General features: G+C 38.3%; 2 protein-coding genes across 3 annotated transcripts; both read right to left on the bottom strand.

The window, feature by feature from the left end:
- Positions 1 to 1,495: 1,495 nt before the first annotated feature.
- LOC107216955 lies at positions 1,496 to 11,419 on the bottom strand. Its single transcript, XM_046737988.1, has 12 exons — positions 11,336 to 11,419; positions 10,151 to 10,680; positions 9,714 to 10,076; positions 9,234 to 9,418; positions 8,858 to 9,146; positions 8,594 to 8,770; positions 7,009 to 7,081; positions 3,377 to 3,906; positions 2,920 to 3,297; positions 2,669 to 2,853; positions 2,289 to 2,577; positions 1,496 to 2,210 (listed from the first exon to the last, which is right to left on the bottom strand). Exons 1-12 carry the CDS (start codon positions 11,362 to 11,364, stop codon positions 2,041 to 2,043), a joined length of 3,198 nt encoding a protein of 1,065 aa, XP_046593944.1. The 5' UTR covers positions 11,365 to 11,419; the 3' UTR covers positions 1,496 to 2,040.
- A 3,459-nt stretch (positions 11,420 to 14,878) lies between these two features.
- On the bottom strand, positions 14,879 to 20,300 carry LOC107221068 (cytochrome P450 6k1). 2 transcript variants are annotated; one of them, XM_046738881.1, is made up of 6 exons: positions 20,293 to 20,300; positions 17,617 to 17,686; positions 16,714 to 17,079; positions 16,362 to 16,546; positions 15,924 to 16,212; positions 14,879 to 15,832 (listed from the first exon to the last, which is right to left on the bottom strand). In XM_046738881.1, exons 2-6 carry the CDS (start codon positions 17,681 to 17,683, stop codon positions 15,657 to 15,659), a joined length of 1,083 nt encoding a protein of 360 aa, XP_046594837.1. In that variant the 5' UTR covers positions 17,684 to 17,686; positions 20,293 to 20,300; the 3' UTR covers positions 14,879 to 15,656. The 2 variants fall into 2 exon arrangements, with proteins under 2 accessions (XP_046594837.1, XP_015515460.1); XM_015659974.2 differs by lacking the exon at positions 20,293 to 20,300 and adding an exon at positions 18,739 to 18,975 and having other exon boundaries at positions 17,617 to 18,149.
- Between the last annotated feature and the right edge of the window lie 2,447 nt (positions 20,301 to 22,747).

The following is a 22,747-nucleotide window of genomic DNA, read 5'->3' on the forward strand; positions in this document are numbered from 1 at the left end:
TTAATTAAACTACTGTTTTGGTTCCACGTGGTCCCCGAAATATTTCCAAGTCTTGAAAAAAAAATACAAAATTTGTCGATTCATTTACTTTTTACAAAAATAGCACATGTAACCAAATGGTCGAAATTCGTACTTTTCCACGGAAAAAAAAACATTTTCTGCTAAACTGCCCTTAAATCCGGAATTCCAATTCTTACACAAACTTAATACACATCAAAAAATCGTACAGAATTTTTTCAAAATTTTTCTTCTTGATTTTGTCTGTCCACCATATTGAATTTATAATTTAAATTTTTTTAATTTCGTGTCAAGATTCGTAATCAGCGATCCCCAAAGCCCATGAATGCAAAATTTCAAGTGAATCGCATGTAAAGTAAAATGTTTGCATGTAAGGGTTAAACTTCCTGTGACTACAGAATTTTTACTTTACAATCAGTGTGTCTTTCGAACCTATTAGGAGTACAACAGTATCAGATTTATGATTCCAAAATCTTCAGTTCAGCTGATTACTTCGATCATATCGACGCATATCTTCTTATTTTCTTAAAAATTAATTTGCATGTAAATTTGACTTGGAAGTATAAAATATTTTCGTTATTGAAAATACGTAAATACATTTCAGTCTGGACTAAGGAAATCCCTGACACTGTAAGGAGTTAGAATTATCGTTGGTTCAAATCATCAAAATTATACGGTATATGCCGGTGTTTAAACTAATAATAAGTAATACTGAGCATGCATTGGGTTGCCAACTTAGTTTTGGAGAAAATAAGTGTATACTTAGATATCGTACTTTCCCGTCTCATTTTAAGATGATTCATTACATTTCCGATACGTTGATATATGCATATATGGTATAAAAATCTCGATACTCTTGTAAACATGGCAACAACGTCCTTGCCGACTGGCTTAAGCCAGGATTTTTTTTTTTTTTGACAAAGATCAAGGTGTAGAAGAAATTGTGTTGAAGACGTGTCGTACTATCTGACGACGCAGATGTAATTTAACCATCGTTGTCGGAAACATATGTAGGTATATCACACGACTACACATATGCGTCCGTGTTTCTATCTGGGACCTTACTCATTGTCTCGTACCGACGCGTCGGGTGGATAGCAAGATGAACTTTTGAACTCCCTTCAGAAGTAAAGCGTCTAATTATTACTTACAGCATCAACATAGCTACATGTTGATAGCGTCGGGATCAGCCCGATGACTCGTTTTTTCACCCTAATTAATCCTGGAACAAATTCAACTTCAAATTTTTATTGGACTTGGAATTATAATATTATTTCATAACAATTTTATAGCGACTTATAACCAATAATCAAACACTGGAGATACAGAATATAATTACAGTGAAGGTATTAAAATTAACATTTGATTCAAATATTTTTTTGTCATAGTCGGCTCATAAAGAGATAACGTTCATGTTTTGCGACCGTGAAGTTGGCTTTTATGCCTAGTGGGCGTAAAGTGAAAAAAAAAACGACTGTACTGCTATATCAATTGTTTGTATTGTTATTGGTAGATAAAATATTTATCATTGAATTGCTTTAAATTATTTAAAAATTATTATCAAAGCTACTGTATCGAAAATATTCAATTGCAATGTTACAGTCACATTAATATGTGTTTATTTTTCGGGAATTCGTAGTTTACATAAGAGTTTGACATTGAAGACCAAGATTTAAAACTCATCTTGAACGGTATCAACAATCAAGTAGATTCTGATACGAGGATTCAGTGTTTTCGTATAGATCAACATATTAACAGTATTCTCTTTGATGATACTTGAAATTCGTATAAACACTGGAAATTCTTCATTCAGATAAATTCAAGTTCGTGGTAGAACAATCATGAATGACCGTGCCAAAATGATACCATGATTTTCGTGACAGTTTCTACGAATATCTCGCGCTGTTTTTTTTTTTTTTTTATCCATTTACTTTATAGCTTTTCCTGTATTTATGTATTATTTGACCGTTTGACGACCCCTGTTAGAGAAATAAATGGTGGGTCAATCCTCAACGACGTGACTCAGTCATCAATTTTTTGCACTTTGAGGAACAGGTCATGATCCATGGTTGTGAAAAAACTCCTTGGATTCAGTCGCAGCGGAATCACAGTGTCCTTGCTCGGAAATAACTTGTATTTTGATACTATCTTGATGAGGCCGAGCTTGAGCGATGCCAGTGCAAAACGTAACCCTATCAAAAAGTAAATAAAAATGGTACATTCTCATCATCGAATCGCGGCTGTACCATATAATCGTGAACAACCGTTACCTATACAGTTATGGGGACCATCGCCGAATGGCATGTAGGCACGAGAGGGACGCGTTTGCTTGTTCTCGTTGCTGAATCTCTCCGGGTCGTACTTTTCAGGGTCCGGAAAATATTCTGGGTCGTGATGAAATCCGAACACAGATATGAAGATTGGCGTATGCTTTTCAAGCACTGTATCACTGCCGGGTATCTTGTAGTCGGTGTTAACCACTCTGTCCAAGAACGGTACTACAGGATACTTTCGAAGCGTCTCCGAGACGACCATGCCGAGGTAAGGAAGCCGCATCACCTGTAGCGGGGTCATTAGTGATTGAACAGTTTTTTTATAGCGGTGCAGTAGCGGTTCGACGAATCCCGAGCACATCCAAGAAAATACTCACCCATTCGTAGTCGATGTTTCCTCCATTTTCCTCGAGAGCCGAAGTTATCTCCTCTCGCAGTCTTGACTGAATATCCGGTTGTAGAGCCAGCTCGTACAGCGTGAAGGCTATTGTAAGTAATGTCGTCTCAGAGCCCCCAGTGAAATAAATGGCTGCCTGGGCGGTCAGATTGTCGCCGTCAAACTCTATGATCGAAAAACATCTAGCAATATACGTGGTCACTGGTTAAGATGATATCGGGCAAAACTTACTGAACGAGTCGTCATCATTGAGGCTGGCCTCGGTTTGACCATTCTTCAGCTGGATGAGAGTGTCTATCAGATCATTCCTGTGAATCCCATTTTTCATACGTTGGGTAAGAGTGTCCCATAGTACCTTGCGTAAGAATTCACTGGAAGTTCTCTCGAAAAACTGCATACCGAATAGCTTCGTAATACCCGGTGTGAAAAAAAAGGATCTGAACTCAAAGGCGCGCTTATAACTATCGTTGAAAATCTTCTTGCCGCACTTTCTAAATTCAGCATTAGGATTATTCAAGCAGTTGGCTTCGATGCCGTAAGCGCACGTCGCAATTACGTCAGTCGTGTACCTTGCGACGACTTCCCGCAGCTCGATCACTCGACCCTCGCCTTGAACAGAACCAGGCTGTTGGGGATTTAACGGTTCCTTTATATCGCAAGCACGATAAATTTGTACAATTCAACTGACCTTCTAATTTCAAAGTCTCGAAGTATCGGTCCAGGTCCTTGCCGACTTTGACCATCAATTGGAGCATTTGCTTCAATTTCCCGGAAGTGAAAGTCGGCGACAGCTTGGTGCGGACAGTTTTCCAATGGGGATTTTGTAGAGTGAACAAATTCGCTACCCCCAGAGGATCGTCACTGTTTGACCCGCTGTATCTGTCACAGAACGCGTTGAAATCCTTCACCAGAATACGATTGACCAACTCCAAGTCCCGCACTAGAAGACAAGGCTTATCGAAGATGTAGAAGCCGAGTTGATTAACGCTGTTGTGCTCGGCGTGCAGATCCTTGAGGAAGTCACCCGGAGAAGTTTGAAGGGCGAAACAAGGAAAATAGTTCCCGAAAAACGGTAACGGCTTTTTCTCCACTATGTTTTTCTTTTTCCAATAGTTGAAGTTCCGCGTCATGTAGAAGTACGATGTGGCCAATATGGACAGAAATATGATGGCGCAATTGACTAACCATATTGGCACGAAAAATGCCATGTCTTCGGCTCTGGAATGTACAATTTTTCGTAATCACAATTATTTGACGCTGTGGATATTCACTTCACTATAACCTGATCATCATTTGATACTTCTGGTTTACTTACTATACGTTCTGTTTCCGATCTATCAATAAGGCTGAACTGATACGAAAAATTTTTGAACAGCCGTTCAATGGTTCTGTAATCGTTCCGGTCAAAAATACTGATAAACGCACGGTTTCATATGGAATCGGTATTGGGTAGGATAACAACTCAATTTATGCGTATGATATGTTCTCTTCTCGCCACACTTTGACCTTTCTTTTTATGTATGAAAACCAATCGCATTGGCCTTCTTTGACCCCGTGCCACAGATTACAACCTCGAATATGAGCGGCTGATTAGATCGCGTGGCAGTAGCGTCGATTAACAATTTTTTTGCCCAATATGGAATAGGCAAGTGCGTACGTACCGTTCGATAATGTTTTTCATTTATCGGATGCCTACAGCGAAAATCTTGGGACTTGTGTACCAGTGGTTAATTCCTAATCACGTTCAGTTTTCAGTTCATTTCGGAGCATACAACGGATGTCCAATTACACTTTTCATGATATTGCTGTTTACGACGAAGCAGTGAGCGCACCAGTGTGGATTGTCACGATTTAGATATGTCTGAGACAAAAGAAATAGACGAAACAAAACTAAATGTGGACAAAAATGATGTAGATCAGTATAAACGATTATTGATTCATCCATGATATGATTTGGAACTTCGTATCATTCAATTTTTAAAAGAAGTAAAAATGTCCCTTCTTGTCACAGGTAAACAAACTCGGCCTGATAGTTTAATATATGTATAACATTAATCGACATCAGAAATGTATAAATGGAATCGGCATAAAAAAGGTGATATGCAAAATGACATGTAAAATATACATTGAGATTATAGCGTCTTATTTGAATATTATAGTAGAGAGAGATTGATTATTATTGGTGGATTATACTTTTTGTTTTACTCATTTGGAAGACTTTCGATTTTTCGATACATGTTCAGTATCGGAGTGGCTTTGTTTTAAATTAATTTACTTGATCATGATTTTGAATTATTGAAATACACTTCACGGATTATCCGGCTTTACACAGATTTATCGTAAGAAAATATCGGAATAACCCGTTTGTACTTTGAACTCTCTCTTTCTCTCTCTCCCTCCACAGCCTCAGGACATTTCTTAACCTGTTAACCGTGAAATTCCCTTTTTAAATTACGCAGCATATAACGGGCGCCAGCTCTTTCACTAAGATGTGTCAGAACGTCACACCCAGTTAACAGGTTAATAAATGCTTTTCTTTTTCTATCTCTCTCTCTCTTTCTCTCGCTCTGATATTTCGTTTTAATGTATATCTTATTTATCTATTTGTTTCTCTTCTTTAATTTTGCTATTTTATTTTATTTATATTCTTTCTTCAGTTATACATTTCGTTTTTATGTTTATTTATTTTTTTCATTTTTGAATTCTAGATTTGTTTATCTCTTTAACATTTCACCTCTAGTAGAGAAATGATTTGCTATTTCCCAACGCGTTCGTCATTTATTGTGACACAGCGTTTCTTGTTCATTTTCAGCAGACGGCTAAAATCAACTAATTTTGTATTCTTAGTGTGAAAAACATCATGTGCATGAAGTCGATAATGTACCTGCTTTCGAAAGAGGTTCTTGATCATGTAAAAGTCAGTTTATTTAACGAACTGCCATTTCCGATTCCTATATTCGCCATGACAAACAGGAATCTGTTTACCATATTTTGGAGCTAAAAGTATAGCCACGAATACTTGATTGACAAAAGATCACTGGATCTTTGGACCAAGCACGGTATTTGCGGTTCGAGAATATTAAGTCGAGGTTGAGTTTGAACAATAGCTTCGAGCAAAGAGTAAGCTCTTCAATTAAAGATGGATTGGAGTAAGGAATTCGTGGTTACCAGTCGAAATATAATTTCATCTGTGTATGCATATTGGATTACCAGTCGAATATTGAAAATCTTGGTCAATTCAAAATTCTGAGGTACAATAAGCTGTTGATATAAATCCGTTTCTGGACTTCCAGCTTGAAGTAACGGCTTCTACGAAGGAAAGGCAGCGAGAATGAAAATGTCTCGGAGGTTCGTCGATGAGTAATGATCTTACAAATCGTTTCCAGACTCGTTAGAATATTGCGTGACTCCAGTCATGCTGCTATATACTGATTCTAAACCCTTAATTACACCGTGTCGCAAATTCATGAGTTGACATAATTGGTAACAGCTATTGCATAACAGTGTTTTGTATCGTGACACTTATATGTGGGATTGGTACTGATGTTTTCATTTCGTTTACAATAAAGTAAATATTTTTGTCGATCAATCGTTTGCATCTCAACACGATCGATGATTTAAGCAATAAAAGTATGGTGTGCAAATTTTTTGCGTGAAACATGCTTGCGTTATTATACCCTGAGTTTTCCTAAACGCGGAACGATCCGCGCGCCTGATTCAAGCAACCGGAGTTTCAGTCCATGTTCAAGTTGGGCATCGTATCCCGCCAAGGCCGTCCCAAACGTTGTCAAAAGAAAAAGTATCGTAGAATATGACCTTTGCAATATTTTATTGACAATGAGTAGTATAAGACTAGCAAGCCGTTAAATAAAAAACAAATCTGAAGGCGTTGAATTAAATGAAGATTGTAACAATGGAGCTGGTATGTGATCCATAATAGAAATGTAATCGACGCACAAATTCAAGTACCTACTCACTAATTGCTTGGGGATTAAGTCGATAAGATCATTCAGGCGGTTCCTAGATTTGAAAAAGGTGTCGAAGGGCTCCAAAATGCCTTACGGACGAATTCTGAGAGGCTGGCTTCAAACGCTACAAATCCAATATGCTTAACGATTCCTGGATGGTATGGAGAAGACCGTCACTACTTCAATAGCGCGTCCGTAGGTAAATTCTATTCCTTTAACTCTACCACCCGCCCGTCACCTTTAACATGAAACAATTAATCACTACTCTGGTTCGGAATGACTTTGTCGAAAAGAGACGAATGCTTATTCTGAACTCGTCAGTGAAGGACAGTCTGCACGATTATCTTCCAACATGAGGCCGTGAAGGTGATTATCTGGGTTGTTCCCGACCTCGGTAACCAGCGAGAACATTAACCTTATCTTACCTGCGGTAACCATCAACGTCAGTTTTTGGCATCAGGTTTTCGAATCTCATTGGTTGGTGAAAAATAAACTTGCGTATCCAATCAAGTCTTTAAGATAAATATCAATATCATAATCGTAAGGTGTAGATAGAAGAAGCCATAACAACCCGAGTCGAAATTTCGATTGTATGGGCGTCTCACTGGATTCACTTCGAGTTATTACCATCGCCAGGACGTTCGTTTCTAATCACTTTGCTATTCCATACTTCGACCCTTCCATACTTCTCTGTTCGTGAATAGAACAGTCACGATTATGCTATTTCATCATCGTTTATTTGAACAGTACTCAGCGAATTTGGAACAAGATCAGTAGATCATTGGGATTAATGACCGTCCAATTGTCTTTTCTTAGATGTATGCGTGGGATAGATGTATTGTTTCAAAGTAGTGCTCATTGTTCTTTCGTATAGTTCAAGTGCAGCCTACAGGGTTAAAATCAATTTGGAAATGAAAAAATAGGGTTGGCGCAGATGTTGAATTGAAATTTACAATATTGATGGAGGTCACATATCACTCTTGTTTTGTTCACAAAATATGGTAGAACTGGAACGTGGTCATGATGCCAGAAATGGTTATCCACTACGTGAACGTAGTCTAAACAGCAAGTTTTTGTGCTGTGATACGAATTATTTACCCATCAGAATGTGCGTTAATGCCTTTATTCGGGATGCACGGAATATGGAAATAGAGAATCGACTATCATACCGAGAATTTCTTTCTTGGCTTGCATTTTATCATTTTAGTATACGTCGTGGCATTCTTATTTTACAGTTCAAAGTTTGTTTTTGTTAATGGTTTAACATTCTTAGCCTCGAATGTATTTCTGATATAAAGGTGCTCTCTTTGTAACGTGGCCTTACACCTTAGACAAATGGTGTATCGACAAACGTCTCATTGTACTTTTAATTATGAATTTAAATTACAGTCAATATTCGCAAACTCATCGCCTAACTATGTTCATAAAAACTTCAGTGATTTATTCATTGTCTTATAAAAACTCGAGGGATGATAAAGGTTTCCAATAGTCTCCACATAGGCCATTTCCCGAGCATCGGTAAGCATCAAAGTTCTTTATGGTCTCTCACAGTCTCATAAGATTAAACATAGGATACACATTTATTTATTGAAAATAAAGTATCGAACATAAAAAGTGACAAACAGGAATTATGAAACAATTTATTCAAATCGTTGCAGTCGAGATAGCCTCTACCATTTAATTTTCACTTGGATGGTGCAATAATTTCCTGTCACCACGCTGTGTTAAATGATTCCCCATTTTTTTCTTTGTATAAACGTTGAATATAAAAAGTACTATACTGTTTTACGCGTGTGTGATCAAATGTATTCGAGACGCTGTCTACCATTCACTTAAGGTGGGTTAATTCTTGAATTTGACTTTCTACTTCGTGGCGTAAGCACCGTGCAGATTACTAGGCATATACGAGCAACGAATGGGATTCGCAGTTATCTTTTACCCGGCTGTCGTCGTGATTCTTCGTACTCGATGGAACAAGCCACCATCCGACGAGTAAGTGAGTGCTTTTGGATCTACGCGCATGGGGTTGAGGGTCTTGTTACACGGAGAGACTTCGAACTTTGAGAGGATTTTGACGAGACCAATCTTTGCTTGCATTAGTCCGAATCTAAGACCTGTAAATAAATGTAATTTATCTCGCGTTGGAAACAAATATCGACACGAATTACTAATTAGCTCGACGATTTGACTCCAACTCTTACCAATGCAGTTACGAGGACCTTCGCCGAACGGCAAATACGTGAAGGCAGGTCGCTTTTTCTTGTTTTCTTCACTGAATCTCTCCGGATCGTATTTGACGGGATCAGGATAATATTCCGGATCATAGTGAAGCCCTAGTAATGGAGTGTAGACGGGAGTTCCTTTCTTGATTAAAAGGCCAGTTTTTGGAATTGTGTAATCGCAAATAGCCTCTCTGTCCAAAAACGGCACCGAGGGATATTTTCGAAGAGTTTCCCAGGCGACCTTGGCCAGGTATGGAAGGTTGTGCACCTGTTGGCACGATGAAGAATTACAATAATTATAAATACATCATCAAGAGTTGAAAAAATAATGCTTTTTTTCTGAGTATAGGTTCACCAGGTCATAGGACAGCTTTCCATCGCTTTCTTCCAGAGCTGTCAGGATCTCTTCACGGAGTTTGGTTTGCAGCTCAGGTTGCAGGGACAATTCGTGCAGCGTGAAAGACACCAGTGTCGACGAGGTTTCGAATCCTGCTGCAAAAAAGACTGCAGCCTGGGCGACCATGTTTTCGTCAGTAAATTCTAGATCAATGAAAAAATAACCCCCGTCACAAATCTCATAGACGTACGTCTGAAGCAAACTTCAATCCTCTAAAATTTGATTTTTCCTTTACGGAATACTGTGTTAGTTATTATGATTGGCCTTGAACTTGGTAAAAAACTACATTATACACTACACTACTACATTCGTACAACGAATGTTATTCTGAAAGTAGATTAACCGTACGATCGAATGTAGGTAGAGTTCTAATTGTCTGTCCGAAAAGGGTGGAAGCCTTCGTAAATAAGCGTAATGAATCGATGTCGATGAACTCACGGAACAAGTCGTCGTCCGTTTGGTTATTCCTCAGCTCTATGAGAAGGTCTATAAGATCGTTGCGCTTCAAGCCAGTCCGCATGCGGGTCGTCAAAGTTTCCCAGAAGACTTTCTTCATGAAATTCGAGCTCTCACCCTCGAAGAGCGTGGATCCGAAGAAATTTGTGATCCCGGGAATAAAGAATATGGCCATCATTTCGGCGCCGCGTTTCCAGGTGAAATCAAACATCCTTCTCCCGTATTTTCTAAACTCAGCATTCGGGTTTGCCAACGAGTTGACCTGCAAGCCGTAAACACAGGTGCCTATAACGTCGGTCGTGTACTTGGCGCAGATTTCCTTCAACTCGAGCACTTGACCCTCACCTGTAAGAAAAATGATATTTGGTAATCGAATCTCCATTATTGTAACGATGTCTTCCACCCTTGTGACCTTGTACCTTCCAGATTGAGGTGCTCGAAGTAGGTAGCCAAATCGTCCCCGACAGCGTTGACCAATGGGAACATCGCCTTCATCTTTCCCGAAGAAAACACGGATGTCAATTTGTAGCGCAGGTTCTTCCAGTCAGGATTCTTGATGAGAAACAAGTTGTTATTTCCGACGAAGTCTTTGCTGGATGCAGTCCCATATCTGTTCGGGAGGTTCTGAAAATCCTTGAGTAAGACGCTCTTGATGACCTCCGGATCACGGAGCACCAAGGCTGGCTTGTCGAATATGTAGAACCCCACGTAGGGCAGGCCCTGGCCCCATTTGTAGATTTCCGCAAGGTACTCGAATACCGATAGCCGGAAGAGAAGGCATTGACCAAAATTTCCAACAAATGGAATCGGCGTTACTTCCGTCACACCTTTATTTTTCCAGTGGTTGAAGTTCCGTGTCATGTAAAAGTAAGCCAACACGAGGGTGGTGAAGAAGAGAATCGCGGCACTCAAGATCCAAGATGGCGTCAAGAAAACCATTTTGTGATTTCTGGAACAGTAATGGATTCGTAATCAGACTTTGACACGTTAAAAATCGTCGACAGTTCTGACTAAAATGTAAGTTGTATGTTGATTTTCTCCGATTTGCTCTCGTGGAAGAACTTTCGAATAGTAAGAATTTTATTGTGATCTTTTGTAAATCCGAAATAAAATATGAGCAAGTGGTTTTTTTCGATTCGATTCGATAGATTCTAGAAATGAACCGTCGAAAATTCTATCTGAATACTATCTTCCTCCCTCAAGATACAAAACAATACTGATATCAGAGACTATTGTGATAAATTTGCTCATTAGGGCAGCATGTATTTCAGAAGTTTAACTGTTAACGTGGTTTATCTTAATCATTGCTGTGGGTAACGTTGCGTAACAGCAATTAACACCAATGAAATCCGCACTGATCTGTGAGATGTTTTGTTCATCATCGTGACTGCTACAAAATTGAATGATAACAGATTCGGTTTGTCTGAATAATTTCAGAGGCATTGCGTAATAAAATTGCGTTGTTTATATTGTCCGAAGATTGCTTTGGATTCATCACTCACCACGCGAAAATGTACCTGGGATTATTACCGAATCCCATGAGATTAGATATCAGCTGTATCAATTTACCGCAAATCATTCAAACATAAACGAATTCAACTTGCAAGCAAAGATCAGGCCGAGGCGATAACATGTTCTTGAAAATCAAATAAGAATCCGAAAATTATATCGATTTGAATAAACAGAAACATGTACTCGTATGTATGCCTTCTGGATTTCTTTTGCTGCCGTATTTGATGAATTTGAAACAAGACTGCTATCTAATAACCCTAGCAAATATTTATTGTAGGAGTGTATGCATTTTTGATTAAAAAAAAAATCGAGTTAGACGATTTGTTAATTGTATTTAAGAGCCAGCACCACTCTAGGATTTTGGAAAACTCAATTTTCTTCGGGGGTGGGGGTGGGGGGGCTTAAACAATATTTTAGGGTTATAAAATCAATATCCTTATTATCGAAAATATAGTCTTATAGCGAAGAAATTTTTTTAAAACGGTCAATTCTCGATTTGAAATGCCTTGGAGCGTGCGCTGAGTGTTCGTAAAACTTTAAACGCATTTTTCTCGAAATGACTTTTTTCGAACTGGGAGGACGGATTACCTGAACACCGTTACGTGGATCGAATTGAAATTTTGACAGTAGCTTCACAATCACATCCTCTATGGAAGTTTGTAGCCGTTCTTTTCATTTAACGTAAACTTTTTTTTGTAAACAATTTAATGTTTATTTGTTGGCCAAAAATCGATTAATTTTTTAAAAGTGCACCGTTTCTAAAATATTTGATTTAAAAGAAAACCCTACGCATTTCCATAGGCGATAATATATAGATTATAAAATTTGTTGGTTTTTTTTTCCAGGTCTTATACTTTATGAGAAATCCGTCCTCCCGTGAAGGAGTTTTAAAAAGAAGATGATTCCAAAGATTGGATCTATCGCCGCTATTTTGCATCAAATTGAATATGTGTTAAATAAACCCTCTGAAAAGAAATCATACTTCCTTTCCCATACTCTCAAAACAAATCGTCAAATTTATGCCTTTTTTCGGCCGTTAGAGTTGTGTTACCCCTTAATTTATTGAAAAACTAGCTGGACGAACAAAAAACTTTCTATCTTTTATGCAACAGGCACGATCGGATGATCGTATTAGCAGCTCTCCTCAATATCTCAGTATAAATCACTAGATGTTCGAATAAGGGAAGCTGAGGCAGATTGTCGCACCAGAAAATTCACGATGCAAGGGAATAAACGAACATTTAACGAACTGAACTGAAGATATCTAGGTCTTGGTAAGCGATCATCCACTATGAAAAATATGTCTATTATGAAAAAATTGTATTATTTATCCGGCTATTTATACCTATGGTTTTTAATTGTTTACTTACGAAAGTGTCACTTCCGTACGCACTGCTGTCGCGGCCTACAACTCGATGAAGAAATCGTCACCAGCCACTTCCGACACCTCAATCGTGCAAGATCTCAATCAGCACATTATCGCCGTGCCTGACGAACTCTGAGGTTCCATCCATCTTAATCTGTGCTGTCCCCCTCCAGTAAAATTTGCTATCTGAAGGTTAGCAAATTGCACCACGTGGTCGTCGGTGGTGTGGCCAACAATTATCTAACATTGTTCGAGTTATTATGTACACTTCAGAATGTAAAAACAAACCGGGCAGTCAAATTTTAATAGTAATCATTGAAACAGTAAAACTGTAAATCACATGTATGAAATTTATTATGCGTACACTGAGATAAAAAAGTAGTCGAATCGACGAAACGTGCGTTGACGGGCGGTGAAATAAAATGATTATGCCTTGAAGAAGAATCATACGCATGGTAGTCTGAATAGAAAGTTAAAAACCTGTTAATATCGATTGGAAAAACGATTTCTTTAAAAATGTTTCAAAATAAATATGACAATTGATCGATGAAATTTGTTATGCAGTCGGTTGAGCCATTAATTTCAAAATTGAGCCGTTAGCGAAATGCTTAAATTTTATCGATATTATGATTAGTATCTATTTTTAACTTTCGTATCGTTATGTTGTAGTGAATTTCGTTTTCTCAATCGATTACGAAAGTGCAGCATTGTAATTTGTTGTGATTTGAAAAAAGAAATGACAAAATGAATGTTAAGATTGAGACGACATTCGTTAGCTAGCTTACTGATACGTCTTTTCTCCACGACTCTTTCATCAATTGACTCCGTGCATACATTTTCTGTAATCTGTACTTGTACGTGCAACAGTCGAGTATCAGAATTGGAATTCTCACAACGTTGAATCTCAACCGAAAATAGATGATACATCTCAACACAATGTATGTTTTTTTTTTTTTTTTGATTTTGTATTTAAATGAATAAATTTTCATTCTATACATCGAATGATAACCAAGATCTTCATTTATTACTTATAAAGTTGTTTTTATCTTCTTCACGTTGATGAATAAGTATTGAAGTTTTTGCTTGATAGTATAAGCGGCAGGTAGCAGGACTTTGAAATAAAAAGCGAACTTTATATTATAAAACGATTTCTTCTTTTGTTAGTCACGTGGAAGAAATCAAAATTTGAAATTTAAAACCCAGACTAAAATATCTTGTTGATCGGTGTTGTTATTTATTATATTACATCTATCCACGATTTGTTTATAATATTTATCTATTTCTTCTTCTCATGTGATTCTTCTTCAACAAAAAAATATGTGTTGGCATAATAAATTACACGCAGCTGATTCATAATTTTTCCGTTGTACTTATTTATATTGTATCTTAATAATCTTATTTAATACTTTGTATCCGATACACCATGCCTATACAACCACGCGAGTTATGAAATCGAAACTTCGCACGGACTTGCCGATTCATCGGTGCGCCAAAAAAAAAAAAAAAAAAATTGTATCTCAGGTATGAGCACGCTCTACAAGTTTGATGATAGATAGTTCTTCGATATGTACGAGAAAGGCAAAAACAGCGAAACCCCAGTTTCAAACTCTTAATTTTTTTCTGATTTGTTCGAAATTTTGGTTTCAGACGCACCGTTTGAAAAAAGTACGAAGTGAATCGAGCCGAGTTCGATTATTTTTTTGGACTCGGTTGATCGATGCATCGATTATTTTCAGCTTACTGGCCGTCGCTAGTAACGGCGGCTGTATTTACAGTTAAGTACAGATGCATCTTGCATTTACATTTGTGCTAAAATAAGATGCAGGCGAACTTTTAGCTCCTTCGTCGGATCTTCACCGCGACAATCCTTCGGGCGCCGTAATAAAATACAGTAAACTATGCACAGCATGGGTTCAAACTAAAATTATTTCAAGGATAACCACTCGGTTATTTAACTTCCGGGAACGAGCACGTGAACCGTGAATATGTAATATATAATTTTACGATTATTTTTGTAATTCGCGTGCCACATGCAAGGTGCCTTTTTCAACGGTGTACGAATATAGCAGTATTCACATGTTTCAAAGCGTTTGTCGGTATACCTTCTATCCTCGTTAACACCTCAGTATTGAAACACGTATGGATACTTGTGAAGAACTCGCCTGTCATTCTTGACGCAGCAAAAAAACTACCATGTTTCGGGTTCTGCGGCATGGTCGTTGACCAGTACCTGACGGTGAAAAAAAAAAGAAAAGAAAAACGTTTTGAGTTCTACTTCAGCGTGCGGGATAATTTATTTCGCAACTCGACTAATAAGAGGGTTATCACTTTTGCCAAATCATTCAACCTCCGTTCATCACGGAATGACCGAGCATTCCCATGACACTCATACATCTCGAAGTTATTTCGAAAAAATAGCGCTTTCAGCCTTTCATAATTATCGTCTTCAATTAGGTTAGCGTCTATAATTTCATACGAGTTCTAGCTCAAGATAATTAGTAAATTCTGACAGACTGATTCCAAAATGTCAAAATGTGATACATGGGACGTGACAGCGCAGAGTCACAATCACTTACACCTTTATCGGTATAATTATATTCATGTATTCCGTAATTTACTCTTTCATCTACCAGATCTTAATGCACGCCTTACAATCTTCATTGTTTCTCGTTAATAAAGAATCAGTGACAATTCATCAAATTGTCGGGTAAGAATAGGAACTTCCACCAGGTCTACCACCAATACAAGAGACGATGATGTTATTTTATGATTTTTTAACCAATGTACTTAATATTAGATAATCATGAGTGCCCTGACGCACTAATATTGTGATTGCATTATTCATCTCCATTTGTGATATATATATATATATTATATATAATAATATATATATATTATATATTATATTAACAAAATTAAATTGAATAACTTCATCCCAGAATATACATCGTTCTGGGATGAAATTATTCAATTTTATTTTGTTCGTACGTCTGATACAGAAATCCTTAACTTTCACGTGGTAGTGAATTATATTTTTTCTGCAGATTCTAGGGTGTTTGGGAAATTTTACGGGCACGAAGAAACAGACCACCGTCCGGTCCCGCGAGGAGAGATTTTGGGTTGAAGCGTAGAGGGATCATCGTTTCATCGCATGCAGAGAGCTCATAGTTCGATACAAATTTGAGAATTCCCAGTTTCACTTGGAGTTGCCCAAACCGAAGACCTAAAAACCAATTTATTACGTTGATAAGTATATCTGCAAAAGTCCTCTGCTTTATAAATCGTTAGCGACTTATTCACTCTTCGACCCTTACCAATGCAGTTACGGGGACCGTCGCCGAAGGGCAAATAAGTGAAGGCAGGACGCTTCGCTTTATTCACTTCGGTGAATCGCTCTGGGTCAAACTTATCAGGCTCGGGGTAATATTCTGGGTCGTAGTGAAGCCCAAGGAGAGAAATATACACCGGAGTTCCCCGCTCAATGACCAGGCCGGATTCTGGCAGTTTGTAGTCCGTGTTTGCAACTCTGTCCAAAAAAGGGACGGATGGATATTTTCGCAGAGTTTCAGAGACGACCTGGTCAAGGTATTCAAGACTCAGCACCTGTAATAGAAGTTCGGTCGATAATTGTTACCAGTGATCGTATATCGTCTTTATATTTTGTGCTATAAATTGATCAAGGTTTCCGTGACCTTGAGGTGCTAATACTAGCATCAAGCGGTACTTTATAATGGCTCTGATTACTCTTTTACCATTTCGTAGGTTATTTTCCCTCCATTATTCGCTAAAGCTGATGTTATCTCTTTTCGAAGTTTTGATTGGATATCTGGGTGTAGAGCCAGCTCGTAAAGGGCAAAAGACAGGGTGCTTGATGAGGTTTCAAATCCCGCGGCAAAAAAGGTAGCCGCTTGTCCAACCAACGTGTCTCCTTCGAGTTCTACCACGAGAAAATGTTTTACATCCCTGTTTAGCGATGGAAATCGCAGAAACGTGGAGAAAATTATTATCTCACAGAAATTAAGCAGTCCGCAAAATCGGCTGAAAAATCATGAAAACCCAACGTGAAAACAAAATTTACACGGTATTTGGCGGTAGCGAACTTACTGAAACCTAGGGAATCTTCAGACTCGGACTGCTTCAGCTGAATGAGCAGGTCGATAAGATCTTCTCTACGAACATCGCTGTTCATTCGCATATTGAAGGTTTCCGTGAAAACCTTTCTCATGAAATCGGAGGAGTCCGTTGAGAAGAACTTCAAATTCAGCGGAGTGACTAGCCTTGGAATAAAAAAGAAGGCGGCAAACTCAGCACCGCGTTTGTAAGTGAACTCAAACATGCTTCTTCCGCATTGTCTGAACTCTGCTTTTGGATGGTTCAAGCAATTAGCTCGCAAGCCAAAGGCGCAGGATGCGATAACGTCCGTCGTGAACCGGGCGGCAATCTCTTTCGCTTCGACGATGTTTCCATTCCCTGAAATTACACGAAATTGCTATTGCTACTGGAAGCATGTGGTGGTGTGCGAATTGGTGATGTAACGAATGTAAATTAAGTTGAGTATTCGCGAATGCGAATGCGAATATACATTTTTAAATCAGGTGCCATTTCTCTGTGTCTAAAGATTGACAATTGATTAACTGACGGGTACACCGTGCAAGCCACGCGTACACATTAGCGCCGTTTGCAACTTATTCCGAAAATTGCCAAGTTGATCCGAACTAAGCCGATTGTTTGTTTATTTGACGACAAACTGATAACAAAAACAAATGAATTTTGAGGTTAGAGTGAAATTCAAACGCGAAGACAAAACTTTATAATAATATTTCATTATCAAACCAATGTTTTTTGTTTTATGTAATATTATTTTCACAATTTTTATAAGCAAAATATGAAGTATTTGCGACAATCACATTCGGAAAATGTTCGCATGATTTTTGCAAATTCGGATGGGAATGCGAATGCGAATATTCGTTACACGACTAGTATGAATACTGGCCGAGGAAAGCCCACCTTCCAATTGAAGAGTACTTAAATGAGTGTCGAGATCTTCGCCAACTACCAACATCAGGTGGAACATCCGCTTTATTTTTCCAGACGTAAAGATAGGCGTAATTTTATGGCGCAGACTCTTCCATGCTGGATTTTTCAAGAGGAATAGATTTGCGGATCCTATAGGATCCGATTCCGCTGATTTTGCATATCTGTCGACAAAGTAACTGAAATCCTTGATCAAAATCCGTCTATTGATTTCAGGGTCTCGCAACATCAAAGCCGGCTTATCGAAGATGTAAAATCCTATGTACGGAAGACCTTTCGCCTGTTGGTAAACTGCGTTGAGGCATCCGGAAGCTGATTGTCGGAAGAGACAGCAGTCGAGGAAATTTCCAAAAAATGGTTTTGGCGGGACCTCTGTTACATTTCTCTTCGGCCAGTAATTGAAATTTCGTGTCATATAGAAGTAGGCCAGCACGACCATCGAAAGAAATACGACGATGACATCTAGGAACCAGTGCAGAGTTATGAGACCCATTGCTTTTCCACAGCTGAAGCACACATTAAGAGAAAATATTTTCAGAATTCGATGTTGCGGTACAAATTCATCTCTCTCGAAATCGTGAGTAAGGGAAACGTACTTGACAGTCACTGAATCCAAAAAGATTAGATATTGCAAGCCTACAAGAATAGTCGATCTAATCGTTGGAATGAAAACTTTTCCAATTTGCCGACCGAAAAGAAGTTAAGGCAATAATATGAACTCGAAATCGAAATGAGAATCTCGAAATCATTTCTATTTGTACAAGGAAATTCAGTTCCCCTGGATTGTCATTTGCTTGTGCAAATTGATGAATTTGACAATTATAGTCTAATAATTACAGAAAATATTTTCTGTACAATTATTTACATTTTCAAATCGATAAATAAGCCCCGGTGGTTTGTTTATCATACTCGATCGATTTAAAGCAAAAAAAAAAAAATTAAAAATTCTAGAGTTGGTGAAGCCGATATCATTTGAATCCGATCCTTCTTAATGTAATACCATTTGAGCAGGATATTATGATTAAAATTGAAACAAACAATTTTTTCTCTAGCTTTGGCAGTCCTTGTTTGTATGCTTTACGGTTATTCACTCACCAAGTAACACCTTTGTGTGTGCTTTGATCACGGTACCGTCTAAATGAACAACTAGAAATAATCACCTTACACTTTGAACGCACAACTGAATTTGAAGATCAGTTTCGCTTCTAACCAGTTTTTGATCATTTCGATACACATGTATATCTATACGTGGTATCCACTTGCTTGGTAACTGTACCGCATGATCAACAGCGTCGTAACGAAAAATCTGAATTCATGACACGTATGGAGGGGATTCTTTATCTATTTTTGCTTTGCTACTAAACGTCACTTTCAAGGAGTGGCACATAACGCCGTGACTGATGTAGGTATTACAGAGCACAGAACTTTTATCAATTCACCGATAAGTTATTCTTAAAACTCTCTGATGAAAAGATGCCGGAGCCTTTTTATCTCGAAGATAATTTACGACATACTTTGAATTACGTACATTTTCAATTCCAAACTTGTCTATTTCGCCAGCTGTAAGCAAATACAATGCTCGTGATTCTTGAAATAATTGCGAAACCTATCCTGTAAAGTTAGCTCAAATTATGCAAAATCGACTTCAAACCACCACTTGCGTCTACTTTTTTGTAAGTGCCTCAGGTATCGAACATATTTTGAGAACTTGATTCTGATGAATTCTTTAAATAGCTGGTTAATGACAAATGCTGATACATTTAGTGAACCCTGCATACATCTGCACAGCTGTTCATCATACGGCGGAAATGAAAAACATATAGCAAAATCAAACTAGGATTTCGAAGTTAAGCGTCGGAGTTTACTATCAGTACTTCTTGTGTCCAGAACGTCTTTCAGCGTTTAGATTTTCACTGTTAAACTTGCATCTTTATAGGACTCATACTTGCGAAGGGATGATTACTGGCCTCATCTAGGTAATGTTTTGATATTGTTTTAATCGGTAAAATTGTTTGAATTTTTTTATTTGATGATAATTTTCACCACCCGTTCTATCTGCTATGTTTTCATATTCAGAAGTACGTTTGAGTTTCACCTTAGAAATCTGCGAACGTCGTTTTACTATTTTATGAGGTATTTTTTGGGTTTTGCATAGAAGTGTTGATCTTATAGTGTTTCTATGAATGCTACCTACGAAGACATTCTTAATTAGATGGAGAACGGTTGGATCGTTTTTTCTACTTGATGCTCATCGCTGTTTGAATAATAAACAATCAACAGGTTACTTTGACAGAAGGTTCGCCGAAATTCGAGTTCCCTTTTTGCGCGAAGTGTTTAATATAAAGTGGTTTGTACTCTCAACGCCAGTCGATATCGTCATTCGTAATTATCAAATCTATACTTTTGCGTTATATGTATGCATACGGTATGTGTGTACCACGGACATGGAGTCGACATCTCGCTCTGGACATAAGATATGTAATTATATATTTTCGCGTTCGATGTGCGCAGTTATTATTCGGCACTTGATGACTGGCCGTTATCTCAGCCATTTCGTATCTTGTTTGATACTTTGAACATATGATTAAATAAGATCCATCGTGTATCCGCACAAAATGTGACCTCGAGTCCGTGGATAATGTCAAAAACAATAGCACACGTCTCGCCATAATTATTTAGAGACTACCACATACAAAGTATTCGTTTGTTGACCCGTATAACCTAATAACAACAATGAAGCTAAAGAAAAACTTGTTTTTTTTTTATCCACTTCTTACCACTTGACTTGACCATCTATCTTAATTTCTTGTTTCAAATATTCCCAGCTGACACAATACATAGGTGAATGATTCGCTAATATTATTTCAGTTATTCAGTTATACGTTGTGATAAATTTTTCTTCCGATTGATTAGCATTTATCGGGTACATATCGATGACAATATGCATCAAGATTTTTTACTTAAACCTCATTCAATAATTGGTCAGTTGACTTTAAAAATTTACAAGGACTTGTTCCAAAAATTAAACAAAAACGACAGTAATTAAACAGAATCTGCAGGAATATGTTCTCAATGATTGATTGTTTTTGCGTAAAATTTAACATCTATGCTGTAGGAGGTACCTAGTAGTCAATGTTACGAAAAGTCGATATGACCCGTGCTTGGGTTAAATGTCTGAAACATCTTCGGTATGAAATATATCGAGGCCAGCCAGCTTTCATTCGTCCAACAGCCTCAGCAAGCGGCAGGCGTAGAATATCTGCAAGTGGTCGAAATAACAACCTAGAGAAGAACATCCTTACCATCATCAGCTGAACACTCGGCACTCGGAAGGATAAATTCGTAACTACCTTACCAGCTGCGATTCGGTACTGGGTTGCCGCCTATAGATAATGTCGGGATCTATCATAAGATTCCAGATTTCTACGGTCCGGCACATTTTCAACCGACGATCACGGAGGCCGAACCATTTGGCGATATCAGTAATATCGCAGCGGCGGTCGATAGGTAACGTCCAGAGTGTCGGTACGTTATCATCAATTGACCTCGAGAGTCATATTTTGTATCCTCAATCGAATCACGAAGTATTGTACAGCGAATCTTATAAATCTGATCTTCAAGGCTGTAAAAGTAAGTGAATAATGTCGTGTAGTGAACAAAAGTATTTCTTAGTGCAGTTTGACAGCGTTGAGCTGTGCGAACTGTGAGTGATGTACTTTCGATTATTCCGATAATTTTTTCATATCGAGATGACATATCGATAGGTATAGTGAAAAATACTTGAAAATAGATTGCGTGACTCATAAAATTTAGATCGCATTTTAATTCACGTTTCCTCGTACAATTCACAGTTATCAGAAGTGTGAAATGTTCCGGTGGATCATAGCTGTCGGTGGACTTTGGCTCAAGCGATGACAGAGCTAAGCGAGACACCCGCTTTCATCAAAGCATGCATTGTGTGTATTGACGCCCGAGGGTGAATCCACCGACTCGTGAATTAAGCATGAGGTAGTTAATGAACATCTTCCCAGACTATGCCATCCGTAATAACACATGATCGGATCGCTTTCCCTCCCCGTTCTGTTCAATTCAGCCTGTGGTTATTGGCCTGAGCCTCGCCGTCTGTGCTTCACCGATCCAAAACGTAAAGATCTGGTAACGCGGGAAGCACTCGATTTCTGTCAAAGCTTCATTTTTAACCGCCTCGCATTGCATTCCTCATAATTGGAAAGTGTGAATAATTGAAAAGTTTCGATAATATGAACAAAACCGTCGTGACAGAAGCATAGTTAATTTAGGTGGATGCCACTTTATCATATATGGTTCTTTTCACGAAGGGGACACAAGATTTTTACATCTTAGAGTAGAACTTATGAATGATAAAGAATTTTTTGTAAACAGCAAAAAATATAAAAAAAGAACGGCGTTAGAAATCACCAAACAATGTCATCGACACCCTTCGACACCCTACGTACGATACTCGTATCGTGTATCCTACTCTACACTTACCAGCCCAAACAGACGGACCAGCCCGCATAGATATATTAAAAACAAAACACAACAACGGAATTTACATAATAGTTTTTGAAAATCTTCTACAGTGATGAAATTCACCCGTTGAAAAAAAAGCGTACTTATTAGTCAAAGCATAATTATTTCAATGGATTTATAAAACGAATCTGACAACGTTCGACAGAATTTTCGTTAACGAATTTGAAATCAAACACCTTGTATGCCGCTGTAAACACGTGACGAGGTTATCAGCTAACGTAGCAAAGACGTCTGTGTCGTCATTGTCGAATTTTGTGTTCTCAAGTCGACAAATTAAGATGTCTGAATAATCACGAACAGTGTTCGCCGGGGAAATACAGCGTCAGGGGATTATTGGGGCGATTTTCGTGTTAACCGTGAATGTTTGGTGGACGAAATTGACGAATCGACCGCCGCGTCTCGATGCCGTCGTCTACGTAGCTGGGCGCCCGGGATGCAAGGGGGTAGCTGTAAGATCGCCATTAGACTAGATTACGTTTCAGGGGGCGGATCGTGGTTGGAAATTACACGAGACCAATAACTGTTCCCGTCGACTCCGTACGACGTGCTCTTC

This window comes from Neodiprion lecontei, chromosome 4 (genome assembly GCF_021901455.1).
Source record: "Neodiprion lecontei isolate iyNeoLeco1 chromosome 4, iyNeoLeco1.1, whole genome shotgun sequence".
Classification (NCBI taxonomy): domain Eukaryota; kingdom Metazoa; phylum Arthropoda; class Insecta; order Hymenoptera; family Diprionidae; genus Neodiprion; species Neodiprion lecontei.

What these genes read in the sequence shown, in the direction of transcription:
- LOC107216955 (XM_046737988.1), bottom strand. Translation starts at nt 11,364, where the DNA reads ATGTTATCGCCTCGGCCTGATCTTTGCTT. An exon ending in AATCACGACGACAGCCGGGT is followed by an intron (nt 7,082 to 8,593) that starts AAAAGATAACTG and finishes TGGTTACCGCAG; the next exon opens with GTAAGATAAGGTTAATGTTC. An exon ending in CGAGACTTTGAAATTAGAAG is followed by an intron (nt 3,298 to 3,376) that starts GTCAGTTGAATT and finishes GTTCTGTTCAAG; the next exon opens with GCGAGGGTCGAGTGATCGAG.
- LOC107221068 (XM_015659974.2), bottom strand. Translation starts at nt 18,136, where the DNA reads ATGGGTCTCATAACTCTGCACTGGTTCCTAGATGTCATCGTCGTATTT. An exon ending in AAGTACTCTTCAATTGGAAG is followed by an intron (nt 17,080 to 17,616) that starts GTGGGCTTTCCT and finishes GTGTAATTTCAG; the next exon opens with GGAATGGAAACATCGTCGAA. An exon ending in TGAAGATTCCCTAGGTTTCA is followed by an intron (nt 16,547 to 16,713) that starts GTAAGTTCGCTA and finishes TTCTCGTGGTAG; the next exon opens with AACTCGAAGGAGACACGTTG.